General features: G+C 41.0%; 1 protein-coding gene across 3 annotated transcripts in view; it reads right to left on the reverse strand.

The window, feature by feature from the left end:
- Positions 1 to 3,357: 3,357 nt before the first annotated feature.
- The window catches only part of ctnna2 (catenin (cadherin-associated protein), alpha 2), a 304,920-nt gene continuing 281,510 nt past the window's right edge, over positions 3,358 to 26,767 (reverse strand). For 2 of the 3 annotated variants that reach the window (XM_019359932.2, XM_019359934.2), the window contains 5 exons: positions 25,387 to 25,501; positions 18,527 to 18,707; positions 17,463 to 17,568; positions 7,144 to 7,278; positions 4,261 to 4,548 (listed from right to left, as the gene is read on the reverse strand). In XM_019359932.2, the coding sequence (XP_019215477.1) occupies positions 4,261 to 4,548; positions 7,144 to 7,278; positions 17,463 to 17,568; positions 18,527 to 18,707; positions 25,387 to 25,501 (825 nt within the window). Of the gene's footprint in view, positions 4,549 to 7,143; positions 7,279 to 17,462; positions 17,569 to 18,526; positions 18,708 to 25,386; positions 25,502 to 26,767 lie in introns of all 3 variants that reach the window. The other variant, XM_019359931.2, reaches the window with a different exon arrangement.

Genomic DNA, 26,767 nt, shown 5'->3' on the forward strand with positions numbered 1-26,767 from the left:
CCAAGACTGAAATCTCCTGCATTACTGAGCCAGTTGAGACGTACAGCAGGAAAATGAGAATGTGTGGCAGTCCTTATAAGGTGGGTCACACAACAGTGCACCACACTGTTGGTAAGATGAATGACCTTAAGATTTATTTCCGAAGGAATAATCCTTTAACTATATATCCAGTCCAGAAAACCTGTGTATTACACTCATATTTGGATGTTTGTTCTTTGCATGATTTATGTCCAGCGCAAATACTCACAGCAAATGCTGGAAATAGTGTGCCCTTTATGTAGCACAGCAAGCAGTAGGAGGGGTGTAGCATATGCAGTTTGATGCAGGAGACTGCAGTTTGCATCCTGTCACAATGCAACAGTTAAAGAAAAATTTGTTTTAAATAAATAAATCAATCTTAACCCATTTTTTAGTAGTCTTATCTTAACCAGGCCATAAAAATCTACAGGAATTTTCAAAATGTGCATTCTTTTGTAGACGAGTCCAGTATCAGTACCTAAACCTGCACTTCCTCAGCTGGCAATCGCCTTAAACAAAGAGCTATTTAAGGGAACTTTAGAGGAAGAATATTGAATATTTATGGAGATAATGATTTTCTTTAATATTTATGATTTTTTAAAAACGGTGCAGAGTGCAGTTGGTGAATATTTCCACATCATCACAGCGTTATTTTGGGACTAAATAGCAATACAGTCTGGTGGTATCAGTTTTATTGTGTTTTGGGTAAATTTCAAATGTGATTAAAACTGAAATATCAATATGCAACAGTATTCAACTTCTGGGAAGCCACACCTGCTCGACCTCCAGGCAGGTTTGAGGAGCTGAGCTAAACCTGAAAGAGGTATGAAACAGTGGCACAGGACTTTAAGTGTTTGTGTTACTCAGACTCTTTTAAAAGCATAGCCCAGCATTCTGAAGAAATTATGAATTGTCTGGACTCTCTATACCTCGTGGCTTTCTTGAGAAAATTAGAATTAGAAATAGGTTTGACCCTTTTGTGGAAGTACATCCAAAGAGCTAAAGGTATAAATAAATAAAGAAGACAAAGCCTGAGGTTTCATTTCATATCTCCCCAAAAACCGCCCGCAATTAATTTGCAGCAGTAATGTGTCGGTGGGTTCAGACTGGAATTATTCATCCGGTGGTAAATATTTGTGCGCTGCATTCGTGATGTTTTTGTCCAGAAGAAGAAAACAACCACCTCCTGCCTACCTAATGTGGAGCTAAGGACGTTTCAGAAAACGCATTTCGCTGATAACCTTTCTTGTCTTAGTGAATGGACGAAAAAAAAGAGAGAGAGACTCAACAGTGTCATCAGGTCATACTAAGATGGTTTCCCAGATTTAATCTTGACGTTACAACAACGGCCATAAAGAGGTCCCTTTACAGCGCTGATGTCCGCGCGTGTGCAGATGGCAAAGTGCTTGGTGTCAGAAGGATTGTGACACCATAGACCAGAAGCCAAAAAAGCATATTGCGGCAGCTGGTTGTGTGCTGTTCATCACCATTCTCCCTCTGGGACTTTGACAGTCATTTTCCTCTCCGTCTATTTTTATAGTTGGTTTGAGGGAGGTTTGCTTAACTAGATTAGAACTCTGTTTTAATCCTTTTAATACAGCGAATCCCATCTCAAATCAAAGTGCTAAAACCCTACACTGCACTGGCATTTCCGCCACCGTCGTTATTTCTTTTTAATTATTTTTAATTTTCGAAGAGAACAGGCTGTCAGCCATCGCGGCCCGCTTTATTTGGATAGGAGGGATGGATACACACAGGGATTATTTTAGTTAAGACAGCACAACAGCCAGGAATTAATCCCTCCATTAACTGGATTGTGTTACTACTTCTCCCCCGTGGCCCTGTTTCCTAAACAGAGGGTGGCCTGGTGATGCACGGATGCCTGATGCATGTTGTGTTTAATGGTCATTAGCAGCACAATGTGGATACATAAAGAACCCTATTCATTATCAGGGACCCAACTGCAGAATTATTCAAACTAATGTCGCATGAGCCATTATTGGGACAATTATGCATGTCGATGCTTTTGATTTGATTCGTAAGAGATCGAGGTCGTGTTAAGCAGTTGGTTGATTTGCTCTCCGGTGTTGTAATGCCACAGTGTGCAAATGCCTCTGGGGACTTTTTTAAATATATATATATAAATAATGAATGCATTGTGCTGTCTCTAAAACTGAGCGAATTTATTGGAATTAAACAAAACAGGAGGTTGTAATCAGGTCTCGCTGCTGTATAAAGTTTATAGTGGTCGTATTCACGCTGATCTTTGATCTCTTTCTTTAAGAGAGCTCGACTTCCTCATTCAGAGAACTGTGGGGCTTCTCGTCTTGCCTCCCCAACAGCTGCGCCTCTTTCATAACCAATCCTTTCCTTCCTTCTCTGACAGCTCAGCAGATTTAAGAGAGATTGATAAGGACTTCAGTAATCAATACCAACTTATACACCTGACATGGAGTCAGCAGTTAACTTTGGGACAATGAGGAATTGATACAGCTTTGGCAGCACATCACACCCGTCACATGGATGTCAATTTAATAGACAAAGTGTTATTTTAGAGAATACAATACCGCTAAGCTTTGAGTGAAGTGGGAACATCGCTCGCTTACGTGGTGATGGTGAGCTGGTGTTTATGGTCGCCATGTTTTGGCTTCACCACAAGTGAGGACGGAGTTTGTTCATTTATTTAAGTGTTTGTTTTTGGGTCGATAATGGTGCTCTGGGAAACGTTTAGGAACCATCAAAGCCTGAACGCGGGACTCGAATATCGGCGCTACGCTCAATATCAATCCATACAATCGTGGTCAAGACATTTCGGTTAAGCGTCAGTCTTGTGGAGGCATTAGCAGAAAGGTCAGAGCGCACCCCCCCCCCTCTTTCCAAGGAAGTAGGATATGATGATGATGTCTGAGGACAAATATACAACTTTAGTGGCAGACGCTGCGCTGTTACAAAGGATACATGACACCTGCTAAACATGAATGTCAGTAAAAATCATGGGGATCCATTTCAGATGTGCTGAGATCTTCAAGGCTGAAGCGATCACATACGTTAGGACTGCTTGTGTGGAGAACGTGTGGAGATATCACAACGACAGCACTAACCGTGCTGAGCCAAGACCAATTATCTCCAGTCACAGCGCAGAGTTGACCTGTGACCCCGAATCAATACACCTATTCTTGTAAGCTTGCGGCACTAATGGATATTTTCTCCTCCTTCATCTTGCACGTGAATCTCGAACGGTTGTCAGATCCTTCTGACTAATGAGGGGCTGTAACACTCTGATTGATATTGTAGCTGCTGCTTATATGAAAGTAATAAAGACACAGGAAACTTGAGGTGTCAAGTTGAGGGATTTATTAGAGAAGGGTGGATATAAAGGTATCGTATGCAGGGATTCTATTCTCTGAGCAAACCACAACTAGTCAAACCTCTCTGTCTATATTATACGCTACACGACTTCCAAACAAGGTCATCATAGTTAGTGACGTTACCATTCAAGAAAAGGGGTTTAAAAAGGCAATACAATAGACCATAAGTGTGCTTTGGTAAAAAAAAACAACACCATATGGATTATTATTAATATTATTATTATTATAATCATCGGGAATGGGGGAACTACTCGGATGCTGACACTTCCAGGTATTTTAAACATAAGTTATTCCTAGCACTACAGGTTAACATTCAAATTGAAAAAAACAAACAAAGTCATCAAGGATCATACCACCACTGATATCCTCCGTTTAGAGCAACTCCTTGAACCATGTAAGATTTCCATTGAGACTGTTTAAGTGTGTATACAAGCAGCCAGTCAGTAGCACATTAATGATACAGCTAGAATATCAACTGCCACAATTAATTTTATTATTTTTTTTAAATGCCTCACTTCCTCCTCTGATATGTTTCTTTCCCCTTTTTTTTGTTTTTTAACTTTCATATTTTCAAAATGTCGTTCTGTCTTTGTCACATTTTGGCTCTCACATATTAAGCTACAATAAGATCGATAAATACTGTTGGGTTGTGTGCTGGCTGTCTGTGAGCCATGAGGACCACAGTGTTAACAGGAGCCACAGTGTGGCAGTTTTAATATATACTGTAGTCCTCCTGAGGTGTCACCAAGCACACACAGGGCAAACAGAGCTGGGTTAACACAATGTAAAAAGGGAACTTTTTCATCAACTTCTCGCCGTCACGTTGAGTTGTTTTTCTTAAGCATGACTTCTTTTTTCGTTTTTCCTTTTCTTCTTAGAAGGAGTCCATGGCCTTGAATTCGCTGAGGGCCTGGACGGGGGAGATGTGTTTCTTCTGGGAGCCTCGTCGTACGCGAGTCTGGCATTCCTCGGGCTTCTCCCTTTTTACCAGAGGCTTCTTCTCGGGGGCCTTCATGCGCCAAGACACAACGGGCGAGTTAACAGCAGCTGTTCCGTACACCTTCTGGTACTTGGTGGAAGCTACATAAGACGCCTTTACAGTCAGCACCACTGCATTCATTAGGTTCTTGGCTGCTTGGATCAGGGAGGTGGCGCTGTCCAGCTGAAGAGCGTACGACGAGTTGGAGGGGAAAGAGAAAAATATTACATCAAAAGTCGGTTTGTCTTAGAATGAAAAGGACACTAATTTTCTTGCCTTAAACAACATTGAAACATATCAGCTACAGTATTGTGCAAAAGTGTTGAGCCACCCTCATTTCTTTTTAATTTGCTCGGAAAAATGGGTGCAGTGAAACACAGTGTCTACAGCAGAGTTAAAACAGAGTTTGTACAGTTCTGTCGAGCTGTAATGTAATATTGGTATGATCACGTTTTTTAAACACTGCCTGAACTCTCCTAGGCAAGCTTTAAGTCATCTTCAGGAATAGTTCTCCAGGTTTCTTGAAGGACATTCAAAGCTCTTCTTGCCGTGGCTACCCTTTGTTCTCTTCTCTGTCACGATGATCGCACACTTCTTCAATAATGTTGACGTCCAGGCTCTGGGCATGTTTTTGGCTTTTTTTTGGTACACAATTTTTTTTCTAATCTATTTATTTTTCTATTTTATTTTTATAATATATCTGTAATTCACTTTTTTCTTGCTGACCTTTGTGCTGCTGTAACTGAATTGAATTTCCCCAGTGTGGGATTAATAAGGTCTCTCTCTATTTCTATGATAATGTTGGATTGTGTGTTTTTCTACCCAGGTATGATTTTAATGCATTAGCAGTGTGTTTGGGATCATTCTGAAAAATGAAGCTGTTGCTAATCAGAAGCTTTCCAGATGGTTTTGCATGGTGGATCAAAATGGGATGGTACCTTTTTGTGTTCACAATTCAATCAATTTCGATCCTGAACACTGCTGGCTGAAGTGTGGCTCCAATCTGAACCAAAAATTTCAAATGATTCAAATGATGATGAATGGATTCATCACTACAATATGACCTTTTACCACAAAATTTAAGTCTAGTTCTTATATAATTTGGCGTGTCTCAGACTTTTCTCCTGTTTCCATTTCTTCCTTCCTATTTCTTAAGGACATGATTTTTAGATACCGTTCATCTGCTGCAGATTTCTGGGTCTTTTAAACAAGTCTGTCCCACACTTGTCCAGTTTCCTCAGATTTTTTAAGGCCACACTGCACACCATAATGAAATTAGCCAAGTTTTTGGCTAACAGCTTTCTGAGAATGACATTGTTGTTGCAATACTTGTATCGTGTGCCTGTCAAACTCTGTTATTTTTGGCATTTTTCATGGATTCAACTAAAGAGAAGGGAACAAATGATGTGTTTTTGTAAAGGTTACTAATAAGAAAGTGACTAAAGAGAGCAAAGAATGAATTTTAAATTGTAAGGTATCTGTTATGTTTAGACACAACACTGCTTCATCCCTTGAATTAAGTGCCCTTTTTAATACTTGCACTTATACTTCAGTGTTAAGTGGTTCAACATAAAATGCTTCTTTAAAAATGATAAGGTACAAGGACTGGACTAGAAGTTGGTAAAAAAAAACAGCGAATGACCACAGAAAAACTTTAAAAGCCTGGAGAACTATTGCTTAAAACCAATTAAAAAATTCACAATAAAGTCTGGCTCCTTGGAATCAAAATATGAAGAAATGAAGGGTGACTCAAGACTTTTGCACAGCACTGTAGATACTACACCTAGAAGGTCTGTGCCGCAACCGGCAATTAGAGAGGATAAAAACACTCTCACTATATGACATCTTATTTTAGCAGTTCTTAATTAGCAGAGGCAGGGGTCAGGTGCACCTCTGTCTCCGTCTGTTTTGTTTGGCTGACATTTAAGGGTCGTGGCCAGTGGGCCTCCTCCTACATCACACTGAGACGAGTCAACAGTTTAGATTTAATGAGTGTGGACTCCAGCTGGCCACCATGAAAAGGTTAAAATCTCAGCAGGGCTTGCATATCTCATGTGAGACAAACATTAGAGTCCTGAGATATGAAGAAGTGTATCAACCCAGGATGCGGGGAAATCCAAAGCAAAGATAAAAGTCAAGTTTGTTTTTAGTTGGCTTCATTGAAACAGATCTTTTATTTTTTTTTCCCCTGATAAAATCAAAATTCACAAAAATTGGTCAGTAAAGAGAACTGCAGGGCTCAACTTTTATAGTTTAAAATGTGTTTAAAGTCCACAAATGCTGCACTAATGATGATAGAAGAGACTCGTATACCAGCTTGTTTTATAAGTCATACAAATTATACTGTTTAGTTTAGAAAGATTCATAAAATTGTGCATTGTTGTAGTTTTTAACCACCTGACTTCTGTATTTCATTCACTGAAAAACATGATGGATAAGAAGTTTAAGAACCTCATGAATATTAAATCCAAGTAACATCGAATAATTGTCTGATTTTGGTTGGAGCACTATTAGGAGTTCATGAGGCATGAACACTACAACTGGAAAAAAGCCTGTGGTGCATATTTCAGGTATTATTAGATGGCAATCGTTTTGAAATAATTGCATCAGCCATAATCTACACGACCCTTTATCTCATCTTCCAAGCTTCATTATGACCTTGAACAAAAAGATTTGCCCATCCGCAGCATGGAGCATAAAAAAGGTCTTAAATGGATCAAGTCTAGTGAATCTACGCTTAAAGCGTATCTACAACATCAGTGATAGTGAAGCACTTACCCCAGACACGATGAGCTCTCCACCCAGATTCTGGACCTCAGCTTTCACCTTGCTGCAGATGTTGAGCTGATGACAGTACAGGGCAATTCTCTGAAGGTAAGCCAGCAGATCCTGCTTGCACGCTGAATCAGGGCACTGAATGGAAAAGAGGTGCAAAGACACATGCAGTTAATATATGATCATGGCAATTAGACTTTAAATTAACAGCAGCAAAACCCGACAGTTTTTACTTTTTCATCTTTAGCCTTCTCACACTGACAGCTGTGCATCATAATTCAGAAATTCTGCAATACAAATAAAGGGATGTGCCCAGAAATGTACACTGTTTTAATGCAATAGTTTCCAATGCAATGGATATAAGCAGACTCACACAGAGAATCACATACATCTTCCTGCATCATCGCAATGATGTGTAGTGACATGCAAATGTGATTATTGCATCTACAGTGGGGGAAATAATTATTTTATCCCCTGCTGAATCTGTAAGTTTGCTCACTTACAAAGAAATGAATGAAATGTCTGAAATGTCTAATTTGATGGTTTATTCGATGAGAGGAAAATCAATTTATAAATTTTGTGTGGTTTTTTTTCTGGAATTTTGGTTGATATTCTGTCTTCATTAAAATGAAACTAAAACCTGTTAATTTCTTTGTAATGAGCAAACTTACAAATTCAGCAGGGGATCAAATAACTATTTCTCCCACTGTATGAAGTGTAATTTGTATACATGGCTGAAAATGTTTTTACATTTTGATCCAGTCAAAGCCATGGAAAATGGTCTTAGGACTTGTTTCAGACATTATTGCCAAAATCTAAGTCTAAGCCTATCGCAGAACTACCATCTGGATTTAAAGGCGTTAAGTTTTCCCCAAAAAATAATTCAGATCCAAGTTCTCCATCAAATTGGATTGTTATAATAGTCATGGTGTCTGAAGTTGAGCCGGTTTTAAACTATAATACCAAGAAAAACAATCCTAAAAAAAACCAAGCAAAAAAATAGAAACAGCGGGGTTCCGGCGTTTTTGGTTGCTAATTACACGTCTTTGCGCAGAGCACGAAGGCTGTTGCTCAACATTTTTTTTCTCCATTGTTAGTTGTTGCAGGCATGAGTTTCAAAGGCGAGTTGAGTTGCACTGCAGGGTGTCAAACACATTCATTTCACATGAAACAAGTTTGTCACAGCATGTTGCAGAAGAAGAAAGCCGATCAATCCACAATGAACGGACACAATATTTCAAACCCAGAACGACTTACTTCCACAGCAGCCTTTCTTCCCCTATGGCTCACTTTTTATATTATTATTTTGAATCAGAAGTTCTGACCTGGTCCTGCTGGCCTTTGTGCTACTTCAACAGGAGAAAGACCAATCATACAGAGCAGCAAATGGACCAACAGGGAATAAGGGGACAACCTCCTCAGGTATCCTACTATCACACAGTTTGCCCCTATTATTCCATCTGGAAGCCTTCCAGGAGTCAGCTATGGCCCACTAAGCTCCCAGTGGGTTAAGAACACTGCATCAGCTGCTTAAACACTGTGAGCATCATTTTGTAGCAGCACCTTTCTTCCAGCCATTAATATTAAACGGTCCTAACTAGGACATTCAGCACCACTGTGTGGGGAAATGCACAGCTCATTTCCTTGTCTTCTGGGCTCGGGTATATGGGGGATGGCAAGTTAAACATCGAGCTGTGACATGAATATACCCCCCTCCAGGACTTACAACTTTCCTGGCTTCCTGTTTCATCTTCTTCTACCTGAGACAAGGCCTCCTGTGCCAAGAAAAATTGCATCGACCGGCCCAAAGTGCCCTTCACTGATGCTCACAAATGGATAGCAAAAGGCTGTCTTTTGTCTTTGGTGAAATGTTTGGAGTTTTTTTCTTCTTTCCAACCTGCAAAAATAATTGCAAAAAGCAATTCAAGGCATAGTTACGGCTAGAGCAGGACTTTCAACAGCACAATAAAGCACCATCTTCCTCTCACTGAGTGCAGACTGAGGCCGAGCTGCTAGCTCATAAAGCAGCCAGCGAGGGTGAAGCGTCTCTTTGGGCATTATCACTGCACCGCCAGTCCTGGCTAGAATAACTGCTAACTGCACTTCGCACTGCTGGCACTTCACACTATTGCCCGAGGCAACTTTGATGCAGACATGACACAATTGTTCCCTATTGTACAGTTGACTAATAGCCCAGTTCTTCCACAGATTCCCTGTTGATGTAAATAAATTGTATGGCCCATTACTTTGCCTGGCTCATTGAAGCCCTTTCTCTTTATAGCGAAATAGGATTCATTACTGTCTAGTCAGGAAACAACGTGCAGTGACAACTGGACTTTTTCGGCCTTCGCCAAACTCTCTCTGACCTTCTCTCTTCTTTCACTATTATATGAACATTTTTATATTAGTGTCCAGAGGAACAAGCAAGAGAGTTCTTTTTTTGTTTTTGCATAATTTGGCCCTAAATGAATAAAACATGCTCCAAATGGATAATTTAGCAAGATGATGTGAACTCTCTTGCTAAGATGAGGGCAACACCATCAGAGTGTGGCAGTCTGTCAAAACACAAGTCACACCTCACGCTGATGCTGCATTTATAAGTAGGCTTGGACTTTTTCTCCTAAATGATTCACTTTGTAAGAAGTAGTAATTAGTAAATAAAAACTGTTTCGCTCGCAGCCTGAGCTCTGTTGCTGTTTTGCCTTTATCGTAGCGTTTTGTTGTGCGTTAAATGGATAACAGTAGACGAAGGCAAGGATGAAATCTGAGCGAGAAAAGGCTGACTTGAAGATGGTACGATGACAGATTCAAATGGAGCATGTTACACTCAGTTACACAATATGTCTTCTAGCTGACTGGACAGCTACAGTCTCTCTGATGGTAAGCTGTCACTTGTCAGTTACGTCAAGATAGCTGGTAATCTTTCTATTTGCTCATTCAGTCTTTGCATCTCCACCAAAGGCCGAGCACTGCTGTGCTCTCATACATACTGAAATCACTTATTATATTTTAGTGCATTCCTAATGCACCGCATCTTCTTCTTATGATTTATTCCATTATCTGGCATGTTGCACAGGAAAAGTCTTAAAAGAAAAATTACAATTTCCCACCATCGACAAAATAAATAATTCAAGTGACCTTGAGTACCATTCATGATTTTTTTAAACATGTGACTATTGATTTACATTTAAAATGTGCAATTTCTGCCCAGAATTAAAATTATTATTAACTGAATTTTACCTATAAGAACTACGGACCCCACCAAAAACTTATAATGTCAGTGACGTCCTCTTCACTTCACACACTTGCAATGTGATCACAAAAATATTTTAGGTTAAAAAAAGGATTTTAACAAATGAGCAAACAAAGCACTCGGAAGATCTGACAAGTCTTCCACACAACCTTTCACTTGGCGACTGGGATGGTAGGTGGACTGGTTTTGATAAACTGCTTTTCTACTCTACCTGAGCACTCTCAAAGTGAATCTCTCATTCACCAAAGCATTTTTTCTGTGTCCAAGTGTTTTCTTTCTAACATTCACAGCCGCACACAGGCCGATGAACGCAAAGAACAACTTGGGGTTCACTATTTTGCCCAAGGACACTTTGGCATCCAGACTGGAGCAGCCAGGATCGAACCACCAACCTTCCAATTAGTAGATGACCTGTGCTACCTCTTGAGCCGTAGCAATCACTGTTAAATACAGCTACTTCTGACTGCTCCAGCCAGTGCCAATCAAACTGTATATTTTTGTTTATATTGTGAGATCTTTTAATTAGACATAAGTTTAGCTTTTGCTGCTGTCTGTCGAAGTGACAGGAGCTTTGCTGGTACTGGTTTGCACGCACTGTGACAGAAGCTTTTGCTCTGACAACTAAAGCAACATCTGAAAGTCTGTGTATGTAGCTTTAAAATTGAGTATGTTTTGAAGCATTTGTAATGACCTTTAATAAATTATTGTGCAGTACAACTCAGTGCTCAAACTGCATATTTACAAAAGTGAAACGCAAATGAAAAGTACTTTTTCAAAGCAATGATAAGCAGCAAAAGTAATGTGAAATATAATAAAAGATAAGGGAGGCAGTATTAAATATTTTAAAGACGTCTTAGCAGGAAAATCTTATAATACTACCAAGGGCAAGAAAACTATGATCCTCCTGGTAAATAGCTTCTGTGAAGCCACAATCATTCTATCAAAGACAACTACTTTGTCTAATATTACACTGAATGTGGGCACTGTATCACACTTACAGGGTCACTCTGTATAATGCCTTTCTAAGAATAGCTCCAACCTGAAGTTCTTACCATCTCAGGTGTAGTCATATTTTCTGTAACAATACTCACCTTGACATACTACACAGAAATGTAAAGACACCTACGACAACTGTCAACACAGATACCAAGTACCTGTGTTGACAGAATGACTCAGCAATCAAAGTGTGCCTGCCTCAAGCCAAGTTATTCATACTGCTACATGTCACTGTTTTTCATAACGCTGTGCTCGGCGCTATACGAACTCCTAAAGATAAACTTGATGGTGGTTGGTGTCATAAGAATCCTAACGGCGTGAGGAGTCCAAAGATCTGCTCGCTGAGATCTTTAAACCCCAGTTTCACTTCTTTTGCAGGGACATTCAAAGTCATCTGAAAAGCTGCTATGTTGTGCAAAGCCTCCATCTATGTCCACAGAAGACAGTCAACACTCGCACCTCTGTCAAATGATAAAAACATTTGGGATCAGTCAGATGCATCTTTAAATTTGCCTCCAGAACTGTACATATGAGACATCGTAACTTTGATCTTCTGGGTGTGGCGAACAACAGCTGGAAGGGTCTCCGATGCTGTCCTCGAGCTCCATCAAGATGACGACACACCCACGATTTTCCCCCAACTTTACTCGCTTTTCAGAACCTCGAATGCATTTCCAAACTCGCCACTCCATTTATCAGCTGCTGTTTGAGGTGACGGCTACTGCTTTTTCGTATTTATTAATTCGCGGCACATTCATGTTTAATGCTTTTCAGTCATTCATTCATCAACTGCATTTATTATTCAGGAGTAATTAGCATCTTTGTGGCGTTATTGTTGGGTCTATGTTTGTTGTTGTTATAAATAAATGTTTCATATTTTCATCAGGTGCATCAGGTTCATGTTTTCTTAAAAATACTTTCAGTTAATTTATTTATTATGTCTTCTAAGCTCACTTCCTGTCTTTAAATGGGTATGCCTGATAGGTCTGATTAGAGCTATACTATTTGGACTGGGGAAACAGACACACTCTCTACTTTTAAGATTACATTTAAAAATTTCCTTTTTGATAAAGCTTATAGTGATGGTTGGATCAGGTGACCCTGAATCCTCTCTTAGTTACGCTGCAATAAGCTGCCGGGGGCTTGAATGTTTCATATTCCCTCACTGTGTTTATATACCACTCTGCGTTTAATCGTTAGTTATTATTAATCTCTGGCTGTCTTACACAGCCTGTCTGTTCTCCATCCCCTCATCCCCAGCCTGTTGCAGCAGATGGCCGCCCCTCCCTAATCCTGGTTCTGCTGGAGGTTTCTTCCTGTTAAAAGGGAGTTTTTCCTCCCCATTGTCACCAAGTGCTTGCTCCTTTGAGGCCATTTAATTGTTTATTTAATTGTTGGGGTTTTCTCTGTGTTATTGTAGAGTCTTTACCTCACAATACAAAGAGCCTTGAGGCAACTGTTGCTGTGATTTGGCGCTTTATAAATAAAACTGAACTGAACTGAGTTGAATTATGTTAAACCGCGATCAAGCCTCAGTGTCTGGCTGTGTTCACATAAGCTTTATTGTTGTGCAACAGTGGGACAACAATACAACTGTGCTAAATTGGAAAATACACAGTTTTTGTTTGCCAACATGTGCATTCAGAGTACCGCTAAAAACACATAACACAAGCAAAAAGATGCTCCAAGAAAGAAAAAAAAAATGCACTTTTGGATTAGAGACACGGTTTGAGAAATATTGGGGTGTTGGATGCTTAAACTGAATGAAATGATGAATTAGATATTTAGTATGCATGTAGGGGTTAACAAATCAAGCACCATGAGAAAATGAAGCGGGAGAAATAGAGTAGAAAAAAAGACATTGCTGGAGTGAAATGGGGTGAAGTGCCTCTAGGGTTTTTTCTATGTCATGTGCTGTGCTCAAACGACTATGAAAGTCCCCCACTTCCATACTGAATTGCCTTCTGCCTCACATGTGCTCATCAATAGGGCTGACGTGGAGTCATGGTGACAAGGTTTGCTACTTATGGGACCTGTCTGAATGCAGTGGAGAAGGCTTTACTTTTACTGTCAAGCCACAGCACTCTCGACAAGCACCGGTTACTGACTACAATGTGCGAATGCAAAATACTTGTCTTTATCCGCAACAATAAAGGTCATTTTATTTCTTGTGTAATTCCATTAAGATGCTTGATAAAAGCAAACTTTTCAGCTTTTAACTTTTATTAACTCATTCTGATTACTAGATGGCATGGCAGCAAATGGACCGAGTGCCCAACATGAGTACTTTCAGAATAAATACATGCTGGAAATGAAAAGGTCCTCAAGTCCCACTTTATTTTCAGTACACAGTGCTGATGTCCCTGGAAGTGTAGCAGAAGGCTCTGAATATTCAGTAAACACTGGTCTAGGAAACATTTAAGTGAGAATTAAAAATGGCAAGCCACCTGCTCTTTTCATTACGGCAACTGTTGATTCAGACACAGGCTCTGGAAGTGATTTGCCATGTGACAGATTCACTCCTACCTAAACCCTGTTAAACACTGATCATCACTTGGCAGTCTACGAGCCAAGAAGTGAATACAAAGGCACACAAATACAAATCCGTGCTTCTTTTGTACTCTCTGTCCCAGATATTTCTCTCAACAACATACGCACCGCCAAACAGAGGCAAATGTTTTCACACATGGAAACATGCAAAAAGAGCCCGAAACTTTTGTTCTGTAGTGCAATATGCTCTGGAGAGCAGGATAGTGTGACACGAGCAGAAAAGTGCCAGCTTTGACTAAAGATTCCTTCTGGGCTGCTGAAAGCTTAACATACTCTACAGCCTTAAAAACTAGCGCGCATTCTGTGCTGTGGTAAGAGCAGAAGGCTTGTTGATATATTGTTGTGAAGTCACATATTGTCACAAGAAGGCACAAGATAAAGAACATTTAAAAGGGGTGGTCAAAATCCTCTTTGGTTGAGTCCACATTAAGGAAAGATGTTACAAAGGTTATTTCTTTTCTCCTTTTTTGCCTTTTTTAAGATGCCGGACATCTAAATAGCTTTTCAACATGTTTTAATTTTCCAGAAGGTTAGGTCATAGGCCAAAACACAAGTGTTTTCTCATTTAAAAGTATGTCTACTGCTGTTTTGGTTCAGTTGTACTGCTATCATGCTACATGCTGCCAACAGACATTCTTGTAGCTACCATTTAACAGTTTAACAGCCTGTTAACTGTGCAAAACAATTACTAAGTCTATCTAACACTGGATATTGGAGTTCAGACTCAACAAGATTTTGAAAACATTCCTCTGAGATTTTAGTGTATAGTATTAAAATGAGAACATTACATAAGCGATGGACACGTTCAGCAGCATTACGCAAGTAGACTGTGGTGTCTAAACGACGACTTTGGGCCTTTGGTGCTTAAAGGCCCAAAGTCTGCAAAGAAAATATCTCCACACCATTACACCAGCACCACCAGCCTGAGCTGCCGACTCTCTCGTTCATCATTTGAATGCTGCAGCAGAAATCAAGACTCATCAGATCAGGCAACATTGTTCCAGTTTTGGTGAGCCTGTGTGTAGCCTCAATTTACTGTTCTTAGCTGGAGTGGCAGCCAGTGTGGCCTTCTTTTTTTTTTTTTTTAACCTGTCCTGTTTGGTTCTTTTGCCATCAGAATTATTGTCTAAAGGCAAAGAAAGATGCCCAACGGATTTACTTTACCAAATGGACCATCCCAGCCTTGCCGTAATGGTCCATCTGATTCACCTTTTATTGTTTATTTTATTTTCACTTGCTGAATACGGGACAGACTTGACTGGTGGAAAGAAAAGGGGAGAAAGAAAGAGGGAAAGAAAAAAAAAAAAACCTGAGAAGAGGGACGGGGAAAAAGGGCAAAAAACAAAAACCAACAGAATAAGCAGACAAAAAAATACATATCGATCACCTGGATCACCTGTTGAGAAAGAAAAAAGAAAGCAAGCAGAAGAAGACGAGAGTAATAAACAAGATCACAATGATATATGGGAATATGACAGTAAATACTAAATATTAAACATTATTGTGCGTGCAGCACGTGAGATCGACAGCACACAGTGTGCTTTGAGGTAGGACCCCAAAAGGGTGTAGTTTGTGTGTGTGATCACCCGTGTGTACACCTGTGAGCATGAACGCGCTTGTTTTTAAAAGGTTCCTTCATGTAATGATCTGCTAGAGGGTGTGGGGGGCCGCTGCCCCGACCTCCAGGGCATGAAGCAGGTATGGAGGAGATCAAAACTCCAGACATCCAGAGGCCCCCAGAACACAAGAGACCAAGGAAGACCAACAGAGGGGCAGCCGCGCCACTATCCCAGAAAGAGCTGAGGAGAGTCCCAGATGAGGGTCACTCAGCAGCCGCGGAGCAGAAGCCAGGGGGGTTGCAGTGACGTGCCGTGAGCTCCGCCGGCAGCCAGCTGTGCCTGAGTGACCGAGCCCCGGGCCGAGAGGCCGAGGGCACCCCATCCCGAAGTGGCCCGAGCGAGCCCCAGGCTCCATGCCCCGATAAGCAGCCGCCAAGGAGTGAGCCGGTGGGTACCTGGGCGCCCACCCCGGACACAAAGAACCACCAATGCACCGATGTCTGAGGGCGTCTGCCACCGGCAGGGGAAGTGGTGGGGGAGATGGCCCCACCATGCCAGTGTGGCCTTCTGCTTCAAGGTTCAATGTGCATTTCAGAGATGCTCTTCTGAATACCTTGGTTGTAGTGAGAGGTTATTTTGTTACTTTTGCCTTCCTATCAACTCAGAGCAGTCCGATTATTCTCCTCCAACCTCTGGCATCAACAAAGTATTGTCACACAGAGACTTGCTGCTCCTTAGATATTTTCTGGGGAGCAGCAGTAAATATCTTATAGATCATTCTCTATAAACCCTAGAGACGGTTGTGTTGGAAAATCCCAGTAGATCAGCAGTTTCTGAAATACTCAGACCCTCTCGCCTGACACCAACAACCATGCGACATTAAAGTCACTGAAATCACCTTCTGCAAATCCCTCTCTGATGCTCCGTTTCAACTTCAAAGCTTGTATTGACCTTGCCTAAACATACTGAGCTGCTACCATGGGACTAGCTGATCAGATATTGACATTAACAAGCAGCTGGACAATAAAATGAACAAAAAAGTGCATAAAGTTGAATAATAATATAGTGGTTAGTGAGTGTATGTGGCAAGTTGTGCGGTCAGTTTTCATGGATGTACACACTTATTATGCATATAACATATAAAACAACTTTAAGTATAGAGATTATACTTATAAAAATCTTGTGCTTTTCACTAAGATAACGTGGCTGTGTGTGATGATGCATGACGCTTTATAGAGGCTTCAGAAAGAGATTTCACTGTTATAAGTCTAAAATTTAATGTGAGCTCCATCATTTCTTCAGCTAAGCAGCAATGGATGGAAGCCCAGTGTGTGTTAGTGAAACCAACAATGATTATTCCAAAGGTTTGCTAGCGAACAGCAGTAGCAATTACAATGACAACAGGCTGCCTTAATGAATCAGTGAGTCTTGAGCCTAAGTTTATTCTCACTTCTTATTAGAGACAGATGAAATGAAGAAGAACATTATGCATTACCTGGAGTGCTGCTAGCATTTTGAAATACCTCCCACTTCATTTGCTGTACACACACATAAACAACATACACACGTATTGCTTTTCACTTCCATCTTCCCCCGGCGCAGCGCTGATTGATTAGATATTGAAAATGGTCTGTCAGCGTGTTTTAGAGAGGTACTCATCTGATAATGAATGCAACACCTCGGTTGGGAGCTAATTATATTAGAGACACAACTTGGTTCTGCTGTCTTGCTCTCTCAGTGTTGGTCCCTTTGGGAGACAAAGTCATGCAGAAACACACCCCGCTGCTCCGGCAAGGCTCATCAATGCCCACAGTAAAGATTTCCATCGGCCATGCCGGCTTATTCACAATTTGCTCCTCCGCCAGAAACCGTGACACAGTCAGAGACGCATTTAGACTGATACAAAGTACGTGTATAATGGCAAAAATTAAACTAAGCAGACACAAACTGAGTTGCAAAGCTACCTGATCTGCAACAGCACGGGCCAATTTGTCCATCCTGGAACCAGCCTCTGCAATTTTCTTAGCCGCGTTGATCACATCTGAGGAGTTCTTCAGGGGGCCTTTGCCTCTGGGAAAATTCAAGGAGAGAAGAAGGAAAAAAAGGGATGGTGGGTGGAGTTGTAGAGGCAGGAGGCATGCAGAGCTTCCCTTTAAAGACTGCGCTCACCCCAGTGCTGCACAGGCATGTAGGGAAGCTAATTTGCTGTTTGTGGCATTAAAAATATGACACAATACAATAACAAAAAAATTTCCCAGATAATGGATGAAACAAACACAGTCTACCTTTATCCCTAATGATCCATCTTGGAGACATGCTTTGAAGCACTCTCCAAGAAGGAAACAATTTATGCTTTAAAAGCAAAACATGAAAATTTTCAGAGAAGTTACGGTAAAAGGGAAAAAATACAGGAGAGGAAACCAGAGCGTTTGTGATCTAAGTGGGATTTTTTTCTTTCTTTTTTGCAACAAAGGGGAGAGTTAATGTGGCTAAGAGAACTGTGCCTGCCTCTCACTGATGTCTCATTTTTAGTCACTGGAAGTTGAAACTTCCATTCAGTTTGTTCATGCCAGCGTGAGTCAACGGGGTCACTGCCAAGTAATAACGGTGCAGTCACAGCACCGCAGTCACAAACACTCATGACTAATCATGGTTCTGATTTTCACCAGCCGCAATGGCGTGACCGGTATTGTTTTCACCTTGTGAGTGTTTGTGTGCGTGAGTAAGTGTCATCGTGGCAAAATGTGGTCCTGAGGACACCTACGGATCACGAACTACAGGTGGCTTAAGTACTGTGGCAGGGTTAATGTGTCTCTCTGAACCCTCAGATTAAGGAGACTGCTGGCTTTAAAAAAAGCAGGAATCAACATATAGCCCATCTCTGAACCATGACAACCGTTACAGCCTGATCATAACAAAGTGCTTTTTTTGCCTTCAACAAAACAGAATATAGTTTGCTTTTCAAACAATCTCCATCTGCATAATTTTCACATTTAAAATAAAAATGTTCACTGTGTGTCACTCTTACCTGGTGAAATCTGTCATCTCCATCATGATCATGCACATCTGCTTGGCGAGCACAATGATGTCGTTGCCATTGTCGTCCCACTTGGCAACTTCTGCGTCTAACTTGCACTTTTCCTGTCTGAAGCTCTCCACCTGCTCAGCAATCTTTGCCTTCTCCTCCTGGGGAAGCTGTGCCATGATGGCCTGCAGGCAACACGGGAGTATGAAGGAAGCAAAAAGCATTAGAGGAGGAGGAAGATATTATGAAAGGGTACATTTGAGCTGAATAAATTGGGAAGATGGCTCATGAGGGAAAAAACAGTGGAGAAAATAAAGCAGAGAGCTAAAGTTGGGTGGGAGAGAATGAGAAGGAAATGAGAAAGAAAGAGGGATTATGCTAAGAGAAACAGCATAGAGGGCATTTATAAAAGAGCTGTTGCACCATTTGTTCATTTTTTTCCTTCCCCCTTCTGGTACACTTTTTTTATCCACTCAACAAAAACTTGGACAAAAGTTAAACATTAAATCTGGGGTCTGACGACTTGCTCCTCTGAAACACTTCAAAATAAAGTTCTAAACTTTATATTTAATGACTGGAACTTTTCAAACCACTTGACATCTTATATCCATAAAAAGCAAATCCATTTTTTTTTTTATTCGCCTTCATTTTTTTTTCTCCTTCCATGAGAATACATTTGCTCTCTCAGCGGCCTTTGGGGGCAGGTCCAAAATGGCATAAATCTTGTGGCAAGGTCACAGGCGCAGTAAGGACCCAGTATTATTTGGGAGATAAATGTATAATTACCTCGCTTCTTAGACCAGAGAATGAATAATGCATTTGTTCAACATTATGTCAGGGGGGTGAGATGGAAGGAAGAGTAACCTGGTTTCCATTAGGTCGATTCTATTGACTCGAGAGGGTGAGAGAGAAAACGGGTACAGTGAAAAAAGGAAAGTCACCATTGTTTTTTAACCTCATCTATTATTGACTGCCCTCCAAGAATTGCCATTCTCTTAATGAAATAATCACCCTACTCCTCCCTTTCCCTCTTCCTTATTCCCTCTCTCACAGCAAAGCTGGTGTGTGGGGGTGTGGGGCGAGCTTGATGAGCGAGTGCGTCACTTTGCTCAGTGCCCCTGGTAGATGTGTGAGGAGGGAAACGGGGGGGAAAAAAAACCATAGATGACTTGTCTTCTTGAAATTCTTTGAAAGCGAATAAGCATAGGGGAGAGGGCCAACAATGAAAAAGAGAAAATTGAAATTACAGACAGAAATAGAGAAGCATGGAGGCACAATTTTCTCATCAGAGGCCAGCAGATGCGTCCATGAGCTTTGGCCTACTGATCACTTTGTGAGCGGAGTGCTGCAAAGCTTTGATGGCGGTTAGCTTGAAAAAAAAAGAAAAAGAAAAGAAAGAAAAAAAGCCCATACGGCATAAACAAACAAGCAAAACCAGCCCCCTCAAGCCCAGTGTAGATTTCCTCTGCTGCTTGTGCCAAGACACACAAACAACAGAGCTGAAGCAAATCCCATTTAACAGCATGTGGGGTGAAAACACTGCTCATATTTAAAACAAATACCAAGTTACTATGTATTCAGACTGCACAATGAGGAATAAACCATTTAAATCACACAAGTGATTTCAGCAGGGCAAACTTCTATTCGCACTGCAGGTATGCCTGCGCGCGTTGCTCAGGGGCTCTGGGTCCTCGACACCGCTGACTGGATGAACATCGACTTTGCGCTCGCTCATCTACACATCAAAAACACGTCCAAATGTTAGATCACTAAGGAGATTTGTATTATTTTATTAGAGTCACGAGTGGTTCTTAAAGCGGTGTCTGTGTGGCATAGCGTCCCAATGATGATTTTTTTATGGATGGCAATTTGCAGAATAAGCTACAAATCGTAAAAACTGTGCTACATCACAAAAAAAAGTTAATACATTCAAATGGGACTAATTTATGCCAATTAAACAAGGATGCTGTGTCTATTTTTTTAATTATTTTGGTATTTTTTTGACGTGGAAGAAACTCAGGAACAGTCACAGCCTACTTTAACAACTCTGTTTTATCAGCAATGAAAACATGGAACCAAGTCACCAGCAGCACAGCAGTGCCTCACCTCAGACAACCTCAAATACAGCTGTTTTTTAATTTTCAATTTATTCTTCAAAACTACCTAAGAGAATCTTAACACATTTGCCTTAACATAACCGTACAGTTATGTTAATATACATTTTTTTGGACTGTGTAAGCAACTTAAAAATGTTGCTGTTTTCTTCTAATCTTCAAAACAATTTTTTTAAAAAGCCTCATAATTACATATCATTTTTCCTCTCATGACATCAAAAATGGTGTCAAGTATCAAGTATTTCTGTGGGCATCAGTATCGAGTTTAAAATTCTTGGATGGTGGCCACACTCATATGTTGCATGAACTGCTCTGCTCACTCTTTTCATGCACACCTGCTTCCTTCTCGCTGGCCTGAATCTATGTTGCTGCCACTGGTGTTACAGTTGTTCTTACACCATTTCAAAAGCTTTTTAAACCCCACAGTCCACTGGTGGAGAAGTCACAACCTGCTGAGCTGAGCCTCAGGTGTGTTCATGTGGGAAATGACAAGGTCAAAGTCTAAACGCTGAGTATTAACACTTAGCCATATTCTACATTTATATTCTCGAAATTCTCGGCTGATTTTTTTGCTTTGTTCTATGCAACACCGCTTGCTGTGTCTCAGCTCTAAGAAAGTTGTATTTATGTTGCTGATTTGAATTACAACCTGTTTTTAAATTCAAATGAGTCTGAATAATACTTCAAGTATTCACAAATATAACCTTGAGAACAACAAAAGAAATTTTAGTCCAGACTCTTTAAAGGTGCTTGTGCTCTCAGCGGGTGGGGTCTGACAAGTCAATAGCCCCCCTTGGATATGGCTTGCTGATTACATGTTCACATCTCAGTGTGGCCAAAAATATAATGCACTGTGAGTGCTGCCTCAACAATAGGGACACCGGTGCTTGTGCTGTGACAGGCAGAGCTCTCTGACCTCGGGTCTCGAAGGTGGTCATTATCATCTTTGCTGTTCACATCTTTCCTGCACCCAACTGTTGAGGCATCAATAATTCACTTATTTCTATTATTATACTGAACAGTATGCTGCTGGTGTCAAAAAGGGTGGGTACGCCACATAGTATGTATGGTATGGTTTTGCAAAATGCCACTGTAATGAGGCAGGGATATAAAAATGTAAATTGAGAATCAGAGAGCCTCTAGATGCACTAAAGATGTTTTTTTTTCCTTCTGCCCATCTTCTGCTTGTAGAAACTACATAAAACGAAGTGAAACTGCTCTCCTAAACAACTAAAGGGAGCAAAAAGTCTCTTGAAACTCAACAATTTAGAGTGAAAATTCCTTCTCTAAAATTAGGGATCAGGGGAGGTTGGGGAGAGAAAGTGAGGGATTTGGTTAGTATACCGATTCACTCGGAAAACGGCGTGACAAAAGAGAGTGCGTCAGGGAGGAAAAGAGAGAGAAAGAGGTTCTGAACACAAAAGAGAGCTGCAAGCACAGGGGTAAACACACGAGCCAATTGGGACGTCAGGGGAGCAGGAAGGGCCCCTGGTGAAGCACCCCCCCCCTGCCAAACACACACGAGCACACGAGCACACACACACACCGCCGTCTCCTCCTCCTCCTTCTATCCTGCACTCTAGAATTCACTTATCCCCAAATCCCTTTCCCTACTTTACTGATAACAACAAGGAGCGGGCCTCGGGAGCTTAACATAGTGGCAAATCCGGCCGAGGGAGTTCTGTGCCAATACACTCTGCGGCTCGGCTACGTCTGCAGGGATTAGAGCGCTTTCCGGGTTTCTTCACCAAGAGCGGCATCTTGAAATGACTTTAATTTGTTTCATTTGAAATAAACTGCCCAGACACTCAGAGTTCAATTTTATGGATGACCTATCAGCACTGTTATCCAATCACAGTGTTAAGAAATGTTTGCCGTGTGTTGGGGTGCTTTATGTTTGGCTCCCTGTGCATTATCTGTGGCTTGTTATAGCAGCAGAGTTTGCTTCGGCATGTTCTGATAGAAAGAGACACTATACACAGACCCAATTCGCCTCTGTGTTTTTCTGCCCCCTCATTATACATGTTTGCTCTAATAACTTGGCTTTATGCAAAAGTATAATACAAGTGACAAGCAGAGCGCCGCACAAGCCTGGGGAACAAAGGCTCCTGGGACTGCCCTCGACTTAATTTGATTTTTTCCTCCCCTCTCTTTGGAGAAAGAAAGAGATTGAGGAACTTACTGAAGATATCATGCTTGTGTCCTGTGTGTGATACGACATACTGAAGGGGCTTGGAGGGATCGTGACTGTAAACCCCAGTATGCTCGTGTCAACTCCGATGGCGAAACCGGATTACGCTTTCTCTTGTCTCTTTGAATAGAAACACAGCTCGCTAGCATGGACTTGGCATGACCGTGAGAGGATAGCAAGCTCTATCCTGACACGACTGGCTGAGGCAGACTGGGCAGATCACCAGCGGTTCACAGCAAAAACATCTTTTATGAATGCACTTGCCTCATGCATGTTTAAGCTCTGAGGGCAGAACAGTAGCCATGAGTAAAACAGGCAATATCAATTAACTATGTGAGAAGCTTTGTCAGCACGCCAGATACTAAGAAGGCACCACATGACGATGCACACTCAATGTACAAATACGAGTAATCACGTTTGATAACCCGCCGTGATAAACTGCTTATGCGACACAAGCTCGGCTATATGGCTTTTTAATTTAAACCACCTTATATCATTATATCGCAGTAATAAGCTATGACAAAGGGACATGTTGTGACTTCAGACTGTTTCCAAGAAGAGCTGCCCACTCAAATCACAGCTGAGTGCCAGGAAAACTAGTTAACAGTTTGGTGCTGTGGAGCTCCTTTGTGTGCAAAGGCTGGTGCGTCTAAGCTCAGATGGCCACGCAATGTTACACCGCGGGTGCCTTAGTGGGCGTATACATACAGCAAACTTAAAGTACTTCGCACCCAGGACCCCTACAGTGCTGGATCGGCTATTGTGCACCCAAAAGCCTGCGCCTGTTCTTAATCCTCATAATTAGAATAAATTCTTACTCTTCATTTGAACTGACTGACACTTGTTCTCTTGACAGTTTATGACCACGGAGAAGGGAAATCAAATCTAAAGTATTCTTCCATGCTTGTATATAGAGTGTACATTATTGGTCTGTTTTTAAGGATGGAAAATATATCATTTGAATTTCCCTGAGTCATTTAAACATTTTCTTCTACGTGCTGCTAGTTCTTGATGTTCTGGGTGCTTTATTAAGAAAAATAACAGTGTCAGGTTTTCGATCAGATGCCTGATATGAGCCGTAATTAAATTTCACTCACAAGCACTTCTGGTGTTGATTGTGACTTCCATCTTTAAGGTGCAAAGGCAGAAGTAGCAAGATGGTGTCATAGAGTCGTAATGTGGGAGGGAAGAGGTTGGGGTGGGTGGATGGTTCAACATGATATGCAGCTTTGCCCACAGGAGCCTATTTGTTTCCTTCTGTATTTCTCTCTTTAAACTATGAAAATAATCTTTAGCTAACCCAAGGCAATGATAAAAAAATATATATATTTTTTGGTTCTGTTTTCAAGGGTTTGTTGGCAGGAATCATGTGATGATATTGAAAAGTTATACAACATGTTCTCACAGAAAACTTCCATTTATGGGTTAGTTTCTAAAATCCAATAATGGTAAATGGATTGGTGCTTATAGAGTGCTTTTCTACTCAATTTGAGCACTCAAAGCACGTTCCTACTACAATCCTCACTCACCTACTTTTACATTCAGTTTTTCTATGCAGTTTGAAGCACTTTTGCCCTAACGTTAAAGCACACAATGAATGCATTGGGGTCAACTCGGGGTTCAGAGATGTGCAGGTTGGATGAGCCAGGGATCGAACCACTGAACTTCTGATAAGTAGATTAAAAAATAAGAAACAAACAAACAAACAAACAAAAAAACAGATAACGGCCTTTCTTTGAAGCCATGACCAGTAGACTACTGCGACTAAATGTCTAACTGAGTCAGTTACTGTCACACAGGCTAGTGTCCAGCACAGGGTTCAGTAGTCAGGAGTTAGCTGTTTTGTTTTACCTGTCAGCAGACACCACGTATCACATGTAGCACATTGAGTTATAACAAGCTGCTGTTTTGATGTGTTTTATTTCTCCCTTTTTATGCATTAGCCCCACGCGTGCACACTGTGGAGAGACACGGGCGGGATAATGCAGGCCTCTGCCACAGAGAGAGGCGTCGGGCCAAGTCGCACTCCTGCCATCCACAATCCATTCAACATGCAACACACCGCTAGTCTCTGTGTGTGTTGCTGGAGGGGAGCAAGCACTGATACCCTCTTAATGTCCTTTAAGCTGGGCCCAAGTGAAAAATCGCTAATGTGAAACAAAGCCCAGACCATGGCGATCACGACTGAAGCCTTGGCTCAGCACTGTACTGTATTTTGTGTTGTGGCTAGTGTCTGAAGGGAATTTGGTAATTACTTTTGTGTTTGTGATTGCAATTTTACACCTGCCATCCCGGAACGGTGTTTATTTAAAATAATACAGCTTGTTAGGATCATTTAAATGGACTTATATGCTATGTAAACGGACACGGTTGGATGAATCAATTTATGAGTAGACAGGGAACGGTGATGATGTATATAAAGCAGCAACACTATAGTCACTTTGGTATTGCTGCTACTCTTTACCCAAAACAAATATATGTTATTTTTTTCTGTCAGCTTTGATGTTGATGTGCATTTGAGCAGTTGCAGCACAGAAGGGACGTGAACATCCACTCACCCCGGGCACTCTGTCCAGCAATAAGCTGGTCATCTTCAGTCTGGACACTAGTCCTGCTGCGAGTATCATAGTCCTCCTGTTCAAAGTCAGAATCATCTTCCAGCTCCTCTGGTGTCTGCAGCAAACACAAAGACAGAGATAAAGTCAGAGATCAGGCAACAAACTGAAATAGACAGCTGAAAAGGGCAGTTTTTTCTGCTTTCAAGCCCCAATGTGCTGAAATCGTGTCCTTCTGATGCGTAGAGAATGGCTTAAAGATCCCCGAAAAATTAATTGTCTCTGCCATTTTCCTACGTAAGGTCTTCCGTCATATTAAAAACCATATCCAGTAGGTATTTCTGAATCAAACTCACAGCCATAATGATTTATGCATTATTTACTGAGTGCTAAAAAGATAACTGGGAGGAAAGAGAAAGTCATCTGCAAATGCATTTACTGTAACATGCCCCAAAGCATGTTGTTTAACTGCGGAAGAATAAATCTGTGAACAACTTGCATTTGTGCATTATTCACAGGTAAATATCTGGACCCATTTCCACAAGATCATTGATTGTAACTGCAGTTTATACAGAATGATGTTAAAAAGGAAGCCAAAAAGGGCTGCCAAGTTTTAGTCAATTAAGGGGAGGAAGCAGCTTGGGGCGGAAAGCGATGGTGCAGGCAGAGTATTTGTGAAAGGGAAAAGCTCAAAATCAAAACTGAGCATAACAGAGATGCTACCAATATCGTTTCAATCGCTTAAATATTATAATCAGTGTTATTATTAATTTACTTTTAAAAAGATGAAACATTGTGACTTAAAGTCTTTAGCCAAACTCTTAAGTTACTGTTTGAATGCTTTTTTTGCATAATATTTAAAAACTGCTGTGCAGTGATTGTAAATTCTTAATGTAATTCAAGGCTAAAATATTTTCAAAGCCTGGGAAAAATCCCTGTGTGTTTCATCAAATAAAGAATTCAGAGGAATTAGCAAGAAGAAGAAGAAGAAATGAGAGAATATCTGCTTCAGTTTGTTTATAACTTTGTATGTGTTTTCTGTACGAGGCGAGTGACTCAATCAATAATAAGCATCTTTATTCCTCTCTGCTGTCTTTTAAGTGACGTCCCAATGATAAAGGCTGCTAGTTTGCCAGGTAACTTCAAAGTAAGTAGTTGATCTAACGCAGATGGATCAGTTTTAACAGCATCACAATGATAACACAGCTGGGCGGCTTAGCTTCTGTGGAGCACAGGATCAAATATAGACATGTATCTGTGTAAAATTATTCTTACATGGTGACAGCCTGTATTCACAGTTCTGTCACAGCTATGCTTGTGAAGAGCATAGTGTTGCCTGGTTATTTATATCGGCATTATAATAAACTAACAGTAGTTTAGTTTT

The sequence above is a fragment of the Oreochromis niloticus genome, linkage group LG6 (assembly GCF_001858045.2).
Source record: "Oreochromis niloticus isolate F11D_XX linkage group LG6, O_niloticus_UMD_NMBU, whole genome shotgun sequence".
NCBI lineage: Eukaryota > Metazoa > Chordata > Actinopteri > Cichliformes > Cichlidae > Oreochromis > Oreochromis niloticus.